Source organism: Gracilinanus agilis, chromosome 4, assembly GCF_016433145.1.
Source record: "Gracilinanus agilis isolate LMUSP501 chromosome 4, AgileGrace, whole genome shotgun sequence".
NCBI classification, from domain to species: Eukaryota; Metazoa; Chordata; class Mammalia; order Didelphimorphia; family Didelphidae; genus Gracilinanus; species Gracilinanus agilis.
The window spans coordinates 33,608,967-33,623,518 of NC_058133.1; the positions used below are offsets into that span (position 1 = coordinate 33,608,967).

The 14,552-nt window shown below is 51.7% G+C and overlaps 2 protein-coding genes across 2 annotated transcripts in view; one reads left to right on the plus strand and one right to left on the minus strand.

Annotated features, from left to right (window-relative positions):
- Positions 1 to 358, plus strand: part of DYNLT4 (dynein light chain Tctex-type 4) — a 6,356-nt gene extending 5,998 nt beyond the window's left edge. The window contains exon 3 of the mRNA XM_044671795.1: positions 1 to 358. This exon is cut by the window's left edge and continues 11 nt beyond it. Coding sequence (XP_044527730.1) covers positions 1 to 317 — 317 coding nt within the window. The 3' untranslated portion in view covers positions 318 to 358.
- Positions 359 to 535: 177 nt separating this feature from the next.
- PLK3 (polo like kinase 3) lies at positions 536 to 5,179 on the minus strand. The gene is made up of 15 exons (XM_044671794.1): positions 4,899 to 5,179; positions 4,635 to 4,742; positions 4,373 to 4,489; positions 3,703 to 3,832; positions 3,479 to 3,566; positions 2,997 to 3,092; positions 2,678 to 2,876; positions 2,454 to 2,580; positions 2,236 to 2,342; positions 1,882 to 1,972; positions 1,696 to 1,779; positions 1,409 to 1,571; positions 1,145 to 1,274; positions 885 to 995; positions 536 to 810 (listed from the first exon to the last, which is right to left on the minus strand). The coding sequence occupies exons 1-15, from the start codon at positions 5,103 to 5,105 to the stop codon at positions 619 to 621; spliced, it is 1,950 nt and encodes a 649-aa protein (XP_044527729.1). The 5' UTR covers positions 5,106 to 5,179; the 3' UTR covers positions 536 to 618.
- Positions 5,180 to 14,552: the final 9,373 nt, after the last annotated feature.

Below are 14,552 nucleotides of genomic sequence, written 5' to 3' on the forward strand. Positions count from 1 at the left end.
GCTGGGAAGCTGCGCAAGTGCAGCACGCCCTGGAGGCGCTGCTCAGTGGGGCACTGGGCGGGGCGCGCTACACGGCAGGCGGGGCCGGGGCGCTGGCGCGCGGCCTCTGCGAGCTGGTGCGCAGGCGTGTAAGGGAGCTGCTGCCGCCGCGCTACAAGCTGGTGTGCTCCGTGGTGGTCGGGCAGTGCGCGGGCCAGGGCGTCCGCGTGGCAAGCCGCGCTCTCTGGGACGCGGCCAGCGACGGGTATGCGTCTGCTTCGGTGTGCGCAGCCACGTTCTTCGCCGTGGCTGTGGTGCACGGCGTGTATTGCGAGTGAGGGGTGGGGCGGAGAAGGAAATAAAGCGAGCTTACAATAAATAAAAATAATTATTGTCATAAATAACGCGGGGGCGAGGAGGAGGGGAGGCCGCCCGCCAGGGGCAGCGACAACCCCCTCACCCTCGGACAAAGGCCTGGAGGCTGGAGGTGGAGGGTCTGGCTCTTTCAGTCCGCCTAGTGGGGAGCCCACTCCTTAAAGCCTCGGGGCCCTGCCCAACTACGGAGGAGCCCTCTAAGCCAGCTGGGGCAGATTCTGGAGGTAGCCCGCGGGGGAGGGTCCACAGGACCCGCAGCAGTCCCTAGGTCCCGCTCCGCTGTCGGAGCAGGCGCAGCACGTAGCGCAGTCGCAGCCGCAGCTCCTTGCTGCAGCCCAGCCGCTGCAGGTGCGGTGCTTGGTAAGTGCGGGCTCTGCGGTCCCGGGTCACGTAGGTGATGAGCAGCGGCTCCCAGCCGCTCAGGATCAGCTTGGTGTGGTCCACGTAGAAGTTCACCTGTGGGGACCAAGTGGGTCAGGGGGCTGCTCCCACCCGCAGCCCCCTCGCCTCTGCCCCCAGCTGCCGCTCACCTGCACTGTGCCATCGCTGAACAGGAGAAGCAGGGCCTGGTCTGTCTTGACCCACTGTAGGAGCAGGGGTGAAGGGCCCTGGGTCTCGTCCACGCTGGGCAGGTCCCCACCCTAGGGCAGGGGACAGGGACTTGGTCAGCTCAGGCTGCTGACCATGGATGGGGTCATTTCACAAATGAATTCTCCAGGGCCCAGCCAGCGGGCATAAGGAGCTTGGGCTCCAACCCCCACCCAGAGACAGGGCTGCCTCCCTGACCCACCTTCATGAGGTTCTGGTCCATGTAGGAGGCAAAGTACCGAAGGACCCCAAGCTGGCCCTGCAGCTGCTGAGGAACAGCCTCCACCGGGAAGGAGAAGTGTTTGGTGTTGGTGGGGTTATAATGCACCGTCCTGGGGAAAGGTGGGGGTCAGAGGGTGTCTCAGAACAGCCCCCCCCAGGGTCCTCAGGCAGCAGTGGCAGGAATGAGGTCTGGAGCCAGGGACCCTCCCAGCAGAGGGGAGGAACCTGGGGACGGGCCACTTACTTCCTGTTGGAGGACAGGGCCATGTGGGCACCATCATTGAAGAGGACGGCTACCCGCCTGCTGGACAGCTGGTAACCGAAGCCATACTTGTTGGAGTAGTCCACCCACTTACTGACCCACAGCAGGTGCTCTGGTGAGGCCAGGGGTGCTGGGCTCTGCTGAGCTGGGGGAGAGGGGGCACAAGGGGCACAGGACAGGGTGAGGGGCTGCCAATCCCACAGGCTTCCAGAGACGCCCACCCTCTACCCTTCTTCCAGCCCTGGGTCTCGGCCACCCTCCCCAGGTACCTGGGGGCATGAAGGCCAGGCAGTTGCGGAGGGCACAGAGGGTCGACTCCATGACTGTGGCTGCGGTCAGATACTCCTCAGAGCCTGGAAAAGTGTATGGGAGGGGGGAGAAGGGCTCAGAACAGTTTCCTACGCACCCCCAAACAGGCCACTCTTGGGAACTTTTCCCCAGTTTCCACAGCTCACCCTCACTGCTGCTGCCCAGGGCTGCCAAGGACCTGGGGGAGCCCTCTTCTGGGGCTGTTTCCGCCAGACTGGGGGCAACATCAGCCTCCTCCTGGGAAGGGAGGGAGGGAGGTGAACAAGAGGAAATGCAGCCCCCTCCCAGCCATTCCTTTCGAGCCCTGGGGTCCCTGGCTACAAGCAGTCACACCCACAGCCAGGGTCTAACAAGGCAGAGGCAATTAGCCTGGGCTGGACGCTGCCAGGCCCCTTTCATCCCAAGGTGCTTCACCCAGCAGCAGGGGTGAGTCAGGCTGGGTGAGCAAGGTCAGGAGGGCCAAAGGCACCCGCCCCCACAACCCCAGCTCCACAGCTCACCTGGGCCTGCCTCGGCTCCTTGGTGCTGCTCTGAGGGCAGATGGATGTCAGCACGAGGTCGCTGACCAGGCGGGAGAGGTTGTCCTGCTCCTGGGGAGCTATCTTACCTGGGCAACAGAGGTACCACAGCCTTACTGCTCTGCCCTGCCCAGGGCTCCTCTCCTCCCCTAACCCTCTATGGCTTCCCAGGTCCCTGCTGCCCCTCAGAACCAGCTTACTCTTATTCTTCTTGCGGCCAAAGAGGCTCTTGGTCACTTTAGTAAAGAAGCTTTGGGCAGGGCTGGGAGGTGTCAGGTCAGGGACTGTGGTGCAGCTGCAGGGGGGCAGTTGAGCTGGGGTATAGCCCTGAGTAAAGAGGCACAGAAACCAGGGTGTCAGACAAAGGAGTCCCCCGGAACACCCCCTGGCCAAAGGGCCCCGCCGCCCCCGACTGACCACCAACCTTGGTGAAGAATTCATGCTGAAGGATCTCCTCCAGGGAGGGCCGGTCTTGAGGCACAGGACGAAGGATGGTGGCAAGGAGGTGTCGGGCAGCCGCGGAAAGATAGGAGGGCAGCGTGTACCGAACCTGCTTGATGCAACGGTACGTCTCCTTCAGGTCAGCCGTCTCAAAGGGGGGGTTCCCACACAGCAGTGTATACCTGGGAGGGGGCGTGGCAGCCATGGGCCATGAGCTTGGTGGGCCCTCATGAGGAGGGTCTCCCAAAGGGCCCTGGGCCCTCCCTCCGCCCCAGCCCAGCCCCCTGAAGGGACACACTTACATGACACAGCCCAGGGACCACACGTCAGACTCGGGGCCATGACCCTGGCGCAGCAGCACCTCCGGAGCCAGATAATTGGGGGTCCCACATATGGTCCTGAGAGCACAGAAGGGATGGGAGGAGAAGCTCAGAGGCAGCCAGAGCCCCCTGGGGCTTTGGGTCTCCTAAGTCAGAACTTCAGGCCACAGCCTAGTCCTCCTGGCTGGCCCTCCCCCCATCAACCCAGCAGGCCTTTCTTTCTCTGGGCCTGGGAAAGGGGAGGGAGGTGTTGAAAAGATACAGCCGCCTGCCTCCCCTGCCTCCCCCGCCTAGTCCATTCCCAGCTGGGAACAAAGGCCCAGACTGTCTCCATGTCCCAGATAACACCCCCTTGTCCCAGGGACAATGGACAGCCATTAGTGACAGAAGGCCACACTCCCATCCCAGCTGGCCCCCCTGGCCTCTCTGGCTAAGAAGGGGCCTCCAAGACCCCTGCCACCTACTTCTTCCTTTTATCCTGGGGCTCCAGCCTAGCAGCCAGTCCGAAGTCCCCAAGCTTCAGTTCCATGTTCTCGGTGATGAAAAAGTTTCCTGAAGGCCAAGGGGTGCATTAGGGTTGGGACACAGGCCGACAGACCCATGGCCAACCCTTCTTACCTTGCTGCCCTCCTTCCCTCCTGGAAGGGGCCCTAAGCAGCCCCACTGGGGTCCCTCTCCTAGGGCTCACCCAGCTTGAGGTCTCGATGAAGGACCCCACGTTGGTGCAGGTAGCACAAAGCAGCAATGACCTGTCGGAGGTAGTAGCGAACCTCGGGTTCCAGCAGTGTATGCCTTGCCTTCCAGATGTGGGCCAGAGACTAGAGGGGAAAAACCATCAGCCCCTTAAACAGAGTAATGGGGGGGAGCTGTGGCAAAGACCCCCCCAGACTCTCCCTGTGAAATAAAGGAGCCAGTCTCTCCAGGATTCTTCCCAGCTTGGCCACTCAGGCTGTGAGATGGAAAGAGGGCTCCAGGAGACCAAGTCCTGTCTCCTCTCTCTCCCTTTGAGGAGGCTGGGAAAGGTGTTTGTGAGGGAATTCTTTAACAAGTTGGCAGGCTAAAGCAGCAGCCCACTGGTCTGAGGGACTCCCTCCCCCCAAACTTCAGGGAAGAGTCCTCCCAGGATGCTAAAAAAAACTGCCATAAGGGCCCCACTGAGAGGGACAAAACTGAGGTCCAGGAAGTGGCCTGGCCTTGGCAATGACCCTGAGATTCAAAAATAAAACTTCAGCTCAGGCCCTGCAAACATCCCAGCCCCACTAGCTCCTCCATGGGTGCTTGTGGGGGAAAACCTCCCCTTGATTATCCCTTTCTTTGTCCCCTGAAACTTAGGCTGGGGTGTAGGCTTCGCCCCTAACCTTCCGGCTACAGTGCTCCAGAAATATGTAGATGTTGCCTTCATCCTCAAAGTGGTGAGAGAAGCGCACGATGTGCCGGTGGTGGAGGCTTCGATGCAGGGCAATCTCCTGCAGGATCTAGACAGAGCGAGAGGGGCCACTCTGGCCACAGGCTCTTCCTCTTCACCTCACCCCCTCCCCTCCCATTCCCTGCCCTCCCCCAGGCTAACCCCAGAGCAGAATGGTCCAGCTGGCAGCCTGGTTTTCCTCCCATCTGACCTACCTTCTCTCGCTGGTGTGGTTTGGCCACTCGGCTCTGGGGAATGACCTTGACTGCATAGATGTGCCCACTGTCGGTGTCCGTGGCCTCATAGCATCGGGCAAAGCCCCCCTGGAGCGGGAATGAAGCGGCCGTGAGGACGCTGCGGTCCCCATCCGTAGCCTTTTTGCTGCCTCAGTCTCCCCTCCATAGCGGCAAAGTGCCGGACTACAGCCCGAGTCCTTCCCCACGGCCTGGGGGGAGGGGGCCGCCTTGCCCCGACCCTACCTTGCCCAGGAGACGGCCCCGGTAGTAGGTGCGTCCATTCTGCGGGTCTCTGATGAGGCGGGTGGGGTCCAACAGCGGCTCGGCTCCTGAGCTACCCCGCTCGAACTCCCGGGCCCCGGCTCTGGGGTCGCTGTCCGCGCCGGGGGCCCGGGAACGGGGCTCCGGGCTGGGCAAGAGCTGCGAGGAGTAGAAGACTGGCGGCTCCATGGCCGAGGCTCCGCGCTCCGGGAGGGCGAGAGCCCGGTCCCGTGATCCGCGCACGCGACTCCGGCCTCCGGCCAGTCTTCCACCCGCCTATCCCCGGGAGCTCTGCTCAGCTTTCAGCTCGCACTCAGCGGAGGCCGGGCGTTTTTATCAATGAACCCCAGCCCCCGCCTCCCGGGCGCCGCTGGCGTCAGCGGCCCCGCCTACTGCCCAAATGCCCGCCCACAAGGGGAGCACCTCCCCGACAGCTCCGCCCCGAAGGGAAACCACACCAGCGACGTCCCGCCCATCTCGGAGGCGTCATCAAGAAGCCCTGCCCCGGCGAGCGACACCACCCACCGCCCCGCTCCAGGAAAGAAACGCCGCTGGGCGGATGTTCTCCTGGGGCTCCGCCCACAGGCTGGGGCGAGGCGTGGGCGTACCGGCTAACCTGTTCTGGGCCATCCGCTCCGGTAGACCACCTTTGCCCCGCCCCGCGTCCATGAGGTCTGCGCCTCGAAGCCCTAGTCTTGCCCCGGTGGCTGATGTTCCTTGGGAGCTCGCGGCGCCGTGAGGCACTGGCCTCAGTTTCCCCAAGAGAGGATCATTTGAAAGGCTTCCCACGTCCCATGCAGCCCCAAAGCCCCGTGCCGCGAGAGCTGGGATCTGCTCGTGTGATCGGAGTGCCCTCTAGCGAGCAGAGGGAGTTCTGCAACCTATGGGGAAACCGCTCAGGCCCGCTGAGTGCTGGCTTGGGCTGGTGCGTCTTGCGCCACCTGGTGGCCAATGTGTGTTGTGGCACATGTTCCTGCTGGGAGAGTAAATGATGCATTTCAGTGGCAGCCCCAGCCCGCTTCTCTGACCCTTGAAAGCTGGGGAGCTCCGGGCCAGGTCGGAGGTGGTGTAGAGGGAGCGAACGGGCTCCAGCTCATCCCCCCAGGGCACCCCAGAGAGCCTATCCAGATCAGCCTACACTCATAGCCCAGGGGGCTTGGTTCCTTTGTGTAGATATAGTGTAAGTATATGATCCAAAACTAGGGGCTTCTCCCAAGCCTCTGTCCTGGGCCCTTTTCCCTTACTTGGTGAGCTCATCAGCTCCCATGGGTTAGATTTTCATCTCTCTGCATCTCGTTTCCAGTCCTAGACTCTCTTGAGCTCCAGTCCCACCTCACCAACTAATGATGTCTAAACTAATATCTAACTAATGATATCTAAATGCTATTTCAGACAGGATGTCCCACAGGCAACTCAAACTTCACATTTCTAAAACTGGATTCATTCTTCCCCCAAAACTCCTTTCTTTACATGGAGAGTACCGACATCTTCCCAGTCATCCAGGCCCCGATCTAGACCTCATCTTCAAGTCCTCTCTCTTCCCCTGCCCCCCCAATCCAATCAGTTATGGAGGTCTGTTGATTTTACCTTTGTAATATCTCTCCTGACACTATCACCTCCTTGCAGTCCCTTATCCTCACCAGGACTATTGCAATAGGCTGCTGGTTGGACTCCCCGCCTTTAATCTCTAATTCTCCTCAATTCATCCTCTACAGAGATAAAATAATTCTAACCAAGTCCCACTCCTATGTCTTACTCAATAAATTCCAATGGCTTTCTATTACTTCTGAGATCAAATATAAAATCCTATGTTTTTGACATTTAAAGTTCTTTACAATTTGGCCCTTCCCTGTGTTTCAGTCTTCTCACAGCCCTTCACACACCCTGTGATTCATCCACACAGGCCTACTTGTAGTCCAAAGCATACCTCATTTCTCATCTCCATGCCTTTGTCGTGGCCGTGTTTCCCATAGCTTAAATGCTCTCCCTCTTTGTCTCTTTCTTCATAACTTTGGCCTCTTTCAAGAGTCTGTAAGTAAGATTCAAATCTCACTTTCTGCCAGCCATTTCCAGTCCCTTCCCACTGCTAGTGCTTCTTCAAGTCCTTTTAGAGATGCAGTGCTGGGCCCTGCCCTCCAACCCCACCCCCAGACCTAGTGCTATACCCTTCCCCCCACAGGAGAGGAAGAAAGTGCTCCTGATGGGCTCCTGGGGTGGGGGAATGTGAGAAAATGTCATCAGACAAGGTGGAGAGGGGGAGGGAAACAGCTCTGCCAGAGTCCCTCTGCCTTTCTTGTAATGAATTCCAAGGGGTGGAGGTAAGGGGTGGCCATGTGCCCACAGAGAGTAAGTACTCTGCATTCCATCTTTGGCATCTGTGTCATAGGTTCACCATCACTGTCCTAGATGATATTCCTTCCTTCCTCCCTCCCTCCCTCCTTCCTCCCTTTTTTCCTCCCTCCCTTCCTTCCTACCTTCCTCCTTCCTTCCCTTCCCTTCCCTCACTCCTTTCCTCCTTTCCTTATGTGGTGGAAATTTATTAGCTGAAACACCAACAATTAAACAAAGTCTCCTAGTCAAAAAGAAATAGGTTTATTAAGAGAGGGCCAGTCTCGCAATAAAGCTGGACTCTGGTTAGCAACGGAAGACTCCTAGCCTTGTGAGTGGCCCCCTTGTATAGCACTGTTTTAAGAGAAGTGATGCGGTAGTACAGTATCATCTGACTCAAGTAAATTGACCAGTGTGTCTTGGTCCCTACCATGGTCAGTCATGCCATTGACATAACCTCCACCTTTAGCATGAATGTGCTGTGTGTATGCTGGGCTGATTCAGCAGAGGTCAGCATGAAGATAGGCTCTTCTGAACAGTTCTAAGTCAGAAACCTGTGGGCTGACCCAGTGTCACACCAGAGCAGATGAGAAGGATGCACAGCTAGCATGGGGGGGGGGGGTTATATTTAAAATTAATATCTTCATGTTCTTATTTTCTATAAATTTTATTAATAATCACTTGAAACAGAAAAGAGAGATAAGCATAGATTTAAATTCCCTTTCTTACTCTAATTCTGTCTGACCACAAGCTCAGTTTGAGTGTAACTCAAGACTGGACAATATTGAGGAGAGTATAGGGGAGAGAATGGCTTTTATGAAAAGCATTAAACAGAACTCTAAAAAACCCCAGAATAAGGAAGACTTATCTCTCCATACCTCCTCATTTTCAGAGTCTTCGTCCCACTCTGCCCTACTGTAAGGTTGGAATTTGGAGATTATAGCAAGTCAGTGACACTTATAGCAGGTAAGGTAGGAATTTGGATAGCAAATACAGAATATGGATTTATGGCAGTCAGAGAACCAAGACCCCCTCTGGACCCCTTCCTGGAAAGAGCTGCAGCCCCCCACCTGAATTAGAGATACCCTGTTATCTATGCAAACATTTCCTAGAGTCTATATAACCCCAGTAATCCTCCCCCTAAGCGTGGCTCTATTTGGGAGCCCTCTTGGTGTGCACGCTAGTAATAAAGTGTCTTCCGTAACTTGCATTATCTTTGATCTCCATTCTTGGGTCTCGATTCCAAACCCTAACATTTGGGGGCTCGTCTGGGATCGCTCCCCCTTGAGTGGATAATCAAGAGATAGAGACACTTTTTTTCCAGGTGAGCTACGATTGGGGTGAGTGTGTGAGAGTGTGAGTGTGGTGTGTGTTTGCACCTTTATGGGGAACCAATCACGGGACGGGGCATATGACTAAGTGGCTCGGTTAACCCCGCCGACTTTGGGATTTGTACAAAGGGAGCCTAAGCCAAGTCCATCCCAATAAGTGGTTCAGTTCTGCCTGTTTCTGAGTCTGGACGGATCGAGTATGCGGTTCCTAGATCTCAAGAGACTAGGCTGGAAGGATTGGGAAGCTCCCCAGCACTCTCCGGTGGAAAAGTAAGAAAAGTTGGCCACAATAGAGTGAAAGTTGGGAACAGAGGTTAGAGGCCTCTGGGAATAGGAAAAAGAGGGGATTAAAAGGGCCCCTGAAAGTTTGGGAAGGAGGCTGGAGGCTTCTGGGAAAAAGGGGTTAGAGGTCCCTTGGGGCAGCGGATGCGCTGCCCACTGGGACTGGGTCTCTTTGGAAGAGCGACTCCCAGGCAGGAATCTGTCAATTTAAACCGTCCTTAGTTCATCTTTTGTGTGTACTGGCTGTGTCTGTGTCTTTGGTGTTATTTTAGTCCTTACCATGGGCCAGGGTGAGCCCACTTCCCGGACTTCAAGGCGAGGACCCACAACCCTCCCTAGGAGTTTGGAGGAGAAAACTGCTGGCATTCTGCAATTCCACATCTACATTTCAAAGTTCTTTTCTGGCTGCTCCAGCAGCAGACTTAACATTTGAATAGGGAGGGGATTTCAAAGTTCTTTTCTTAAGAAATCCAATCAGCCTGATGAAGGCTCACCTCCCAATCTCCAAACTCCCACCAGGAGCAGATAGCAATTTTGTCACTGCAAATATTTCTTTTAAACATGGATCCTAAAGAACTGTTTTCTTCCTTTTAAAGCGTGCTGGTCACAAAGTTGCATGTTTCTGTTTATTGTTGTCTTTGTCACAGTCTCATCTCTATGTATTCTTAAATTGGACATTACAAAAAGGAAAAAAGGGGAGTTGGAAGATTGAACTTCCCACTGTCAAAAATCCCCAGCGGAGGACACAAAAGCAAGTATCTGTTCAATGATTTTTCCTCTTTCTTCCTTTGGATGGGCCCCCAAAGGAGCAAAAAAGAAAATTCAGAGCAGAAAAGGGAGATTTTTTTTTTTTAAATCCTTAACTTCTGTGTATTGGCTCCTAGGTGGAAGAGTGGTAAGGGTGGGCAATGGGGGTCAAGTGACTTGCCCAGGGTCACACAGCTGGGAAGTGTCTGAGGTCGGATTTGAACCCAGGACCTCCCATCTCTAGGCCTGACTCTCAATCCACTGAGCTACCCAGCTTCCCCCAGAAAAGGGAGATTTTACTGCACAATTAGAAGCATTTTTCACTTGAGATTTGATTTTAAGGGTTGAGGATTGCTAATGATTTTTGATATGGTACAATGTAATTTTATTTATTGTGGTAACTGTCAGTCAAATGTGAAATATTAGCCATATTTTATTGAGCACAAAAACTCATGGTTAGAAGTTTGTTAAGCCTTGGTTTCAGTGAATTGAGGATTGTCTAAATGTGGTTAATAGCCAATAGTCTGACAGAGAGGGAATGTTTATTCTGTAAGGACAGTAACTGTCCTGGCTACTTTGTGGATGTAGAGGTCATTCAGGAAAAGTCGTCATGTTGATATTGAGAACTTGTTCTAGAATTGAAACTTGGGATTTTTCAAGATGCGATGTTCCTCTAATGTATGTGCTGTCAGAACTGGCAACCGGTGATCATTCGGCACACAAGAAGTTTTTAGAGTGGTTCATCTGTGCACGAGTTTTAATAATACACGTACTAAGAATTTGGTATTCTGGAAATGATGGAATTTCTAAACAGTGTTATTTTTAAAAATGTGTCCAATGTATAAGAAGGAATTCGTGATCTAGAGATGAACATGTATTTAGACTCCAATTGCTAGAAAGTAATGATGAATGAATACAAAATGTGTAGCATTTGGACTATGAAGAGAATTAAGTTTTCCAACTCAATAGGTTGTTGACGTGGAATCTACAGACCCCGAACTTGGGGCTTAGTGAGATCTGATGAACCCCAAGTTTTAGAAATAGCTTGTAAGGCTGGAGACCCCCAAAGCTTGTACTTGTTCCCTGTTCCCCTGAGAATCCACCCTGAAGGGAATGCTAAAGACCCTTTTGTCTTAGGTGGTCTTCCCCATTGTATCAGAGACCCTTTCCCTGGAAGGCACACCTGGGCAGGGCCCAGCCTTTAATAGACATTGTTAGCAGCCCCTTCCCTGACACCCTGGCCTCTGGCTAGGATTCCTTTCCCAGGCTTCATTGTAAATCCCATCCTTACCAGTATAATGTCAATCATGTTTCCCAGCCCCTGGATCTTCCCAAATGGTATATAAGTTCCCCAATTTCCCTTGTTCCTTGGAGTCCTCCTCTAGCGCAGTGGCACTCCCAGGGGGCCAGGGAGCAGAGCAAGCAGAGTTCCCTCTGCATAAGAGACCTAACCAGCTCTGCTCCCCCTTTCCCGATATTTTAATTGTCTACTTCAGAGGTTTTCAGGAGATGTTCAAGCAAGTAAAAGTTGATAGAAAAGTCATGGCTATCTTGTAAAATAGGGTTTTTAGCAGTATAGTTGTTCTAGGGGTGCAAACGGTGAACCCCTGGGCTCGGGAAGGAGGCCTTTCTCGAGGATGAGAGGACTCCAAGCTTAACTTAGCAGTGAGTAAGATAGGATCGATGGCCAGCAAGACAGCGTGAGTGGAACAACCCTGGGGGGTTGCCCTCCACAACATGGCATGGCAGCACGAAGCATGAGGGAGGCAACTGTCGGGGCTGCCCCCTTCCATGCCCCCGTTCCGGGTCTTTGTATCCTTTTCGAGAAGGTGGACGTGACTCCATTCTGTGACTGGGAGGTCAATCTGAGATCCTCCTGCTTGGGCTATCGGGGTGTGGCCGGGAGGTGCATCTCTTTTGTCACAAGGGCAGGAAGGGGGAAGGGAGAGTTAAGGGGAGTGAAGGGGTTCAGGGTCGCTGCCATCTCTGCACGATGCCCACGTGAGTCCCAAGAAGACTGTTTTCCTTATCTAGCTTTCCACCATGGGGGGGTTTAAAAAAGAAAATAGGTTTAAGTGTTTAAATGGATCAAAAATGCTTTTCTTGGGCTTAAAGTTATCATAAGTGGTTTTTCATCTCAGTGGATTAAAGTGGAGTAACTTTATTATTACATTTAACTTCCTGGTCTTGAAAAGAGATAAGCAGCTGCTGGTCAGAAGGCTTGCTTTAAGGTTTATAGTGCTTAAAAGGTTTCAAATCTTGTCATTGGAAATAGACCCTGTAATACCACATGCTTTATGATATTCCTTTAAAAATGACTTTTATGTGAATTATTGCTAAAACATGTGCTTTAAGTATTGTTTGAATGTCAGCAAAACCTCATAGATTTTGTTCACTCCTCAGTGGTTACCTCAGTTTACCAAGTTGTACTATGAACTGAATCTCATAATTGATGAGCCCTATGCTAAAGACACAGTGTCTCCATTCTTGGGACTTACTGATGAGCATTTGAAGGGATACCAAACAGTATGTTTATTTTTGTGATGGTAACAGAAAATCAGAGAAAGTGAAGAGGTGAATAGAGAAGAGAGAGAGACTTGGATGTCCTGAGTATGCAGATTTGTGATGGGTAAATGGAAGTTGTATTCTGCTTTTTAAGCAGAGGATTTGAGGGGAAAAGAGAGAGGAAGAAGGAGAGAGAAAGAGAACAGATAAGGAGGTGAAAGAGAATAGAAAGATGTTCTACTCTTATAATTGGATCCTTGACCTAGGGATAATTTCTAAAATTAATGTGTAGTGCTGGCAAAATCACAAATGATTCTGGAATTTCTCTGGGAAGTTACCCTGAAGTGATTCTTGTATGGCTTGTCTTCCCAAGTACAGGAGACGATAGAGCCCTGATTTATATTTACTGTGGAGCTACTCAACCCAGCACTCCTGTTCCTTAATTCAGGTTTTGTGACTAAAGTGTGAGATGTTAATTATTGAATAACTGAGTGATCAGCCTGGTAGGGATGTGAAAGGCTTGTTTGAGGGTATGGAAATTTGTTTTCAGACTGCTGCTTAGCAGAATTTCTCTGAGTTGTAATGGGTAAGTCTTGTCTTTTAAGGAAGGAAAAGGCTTCTGGGATCCACTGGTGATATAGTGCAAAAGACAGAGAATGTTCTGCGATGGTTAGAGAGGCAATTCTAGGGCTCAACCTGGACTGGACCTCTTCTGACCATCTAGACGACTAATCCTTGAGTGACACAAGGATGGCATGAGCTAGTGACAGCTTTGGCCTGTACATGGAGCCCCTCACTATGTGATCCTTGGGACGAGAGGAAATGCTTTCCTATCTGCCTTCCCTTTTTGGAGCACGTTCCCATAATCAGCACTTAATGCAAAATGTAAAATTAATGTTTCCACCTCCCCAAACAACCTACTAGGTTAATAATTGAAAATTATCCAATTGTTAGGGAACACATTTTGAGAAGTAGGTGAAGTGTAGTAATAGATGACTTGTAGCTTGCAGCCTTAATTTACCACAACTGAAGTGGGATTTTGAGCTTGGAAAATATAATCCAAAGCCTTCTGGATTTCCTTCAGAATCTGGGATAAAGAAATTTATCTGTAAAGTATTGTTATGCAAGTAGTTATAGATGCCATATTAATGTGGGCTTTGCAAAAGGGTATTCTGTAACAGAAACATCACATGCCAACTCTGCAAACAACTTAGGAATCAAATATCCTAAAAGGTTCAATTCCTGTTAGAGGATGATTTCTGGAGATAAAATCTGTTGGCTAAGATACCCAAATGTTAATGTTTACTATCAGTTTCCATTGTGCTAATTTTCTCTCTTTAGATCTGGTGTTCTAGTTTTTTCCCCAGTCCTGTGTCCTATCCTTCTGCCTTAGGGATGGATGCTCCCCCTTGTGACCAGTCTGCCAGTCTGGGGAAATAGTCTCTGGTCTCCAAGCCTTCAGGACCCTGGCATTCTCTGCAGAGATGCCTCTGAAGACCCTGTGCCCACAGCTCCTCCTCCTCCTCCTCCTCTCAGGGATTCTACGTCCCGTATCAGCTTGAAGAAGCTACAGAAGATTGAAACCATCATCCTTCTTCCCTTAGATATTTGGAGGAGGGGGGAGATGACATGGGACATTGTGGGACATTGTACCCCAGAAACAGCATAGAACATTGTACCCCCATAGGGAAAAAGTTTTTCTCAGGCAAACTATAGGCAGGAAAATTCCTTTGCTTCCACTATGTACCCTTACCTGCCTAAATAGACTAGTGACCTTTGTTAAAGATGGTATCAGCACTGTATAGCTTATGGTCCTTCTGCAACAATTTTGGACCAATCCTCCTACACCTTCTGTCTATGATGACACAGATATTTAAGAAAGATTTCTTTATGATCCAACTCCAGAAGTGGGGAAAATAATGTGGAACCTAGAAAGAGTCAGAATTAAAAATCCTGACCCCTGTATGACATTATGGTGAAACAGGCTCGTCCACAGGGATTCCAAACTTGCAGACCTTTGGTCTCCAGAGCTTAACCTTAACCTTATCTACCTTGAAGACCTCCCCCTTACATGCAGAATAAGGCCAGACTCACCCTGTCCTCTATTTCAAGGCTAGGTATGTGGGGAATAATACCCTGAGAAACCCCCACTGTCTGCATACCCAAGTTCCTGAAGGAGCCAAATTCCTCATCCTCCTTTGGGGCTAGGCGGGCTGGCCCTGTGGCTGGACTCACCCCCTGCTTTTCTGTTGATATGCTTAATCAGACTAAGGAGTACTGCCTCCTCCTCACTGTCTTCCCTCATATCCTGCATACTGCATTAACACCATCCAACTGATGGTCTTATGTCAACTACATATATATGTAGTTGACATAAGACCATCAGTTATATATAGGTATATATAACTATATATATATAGTTATATATATAGTTATATATATA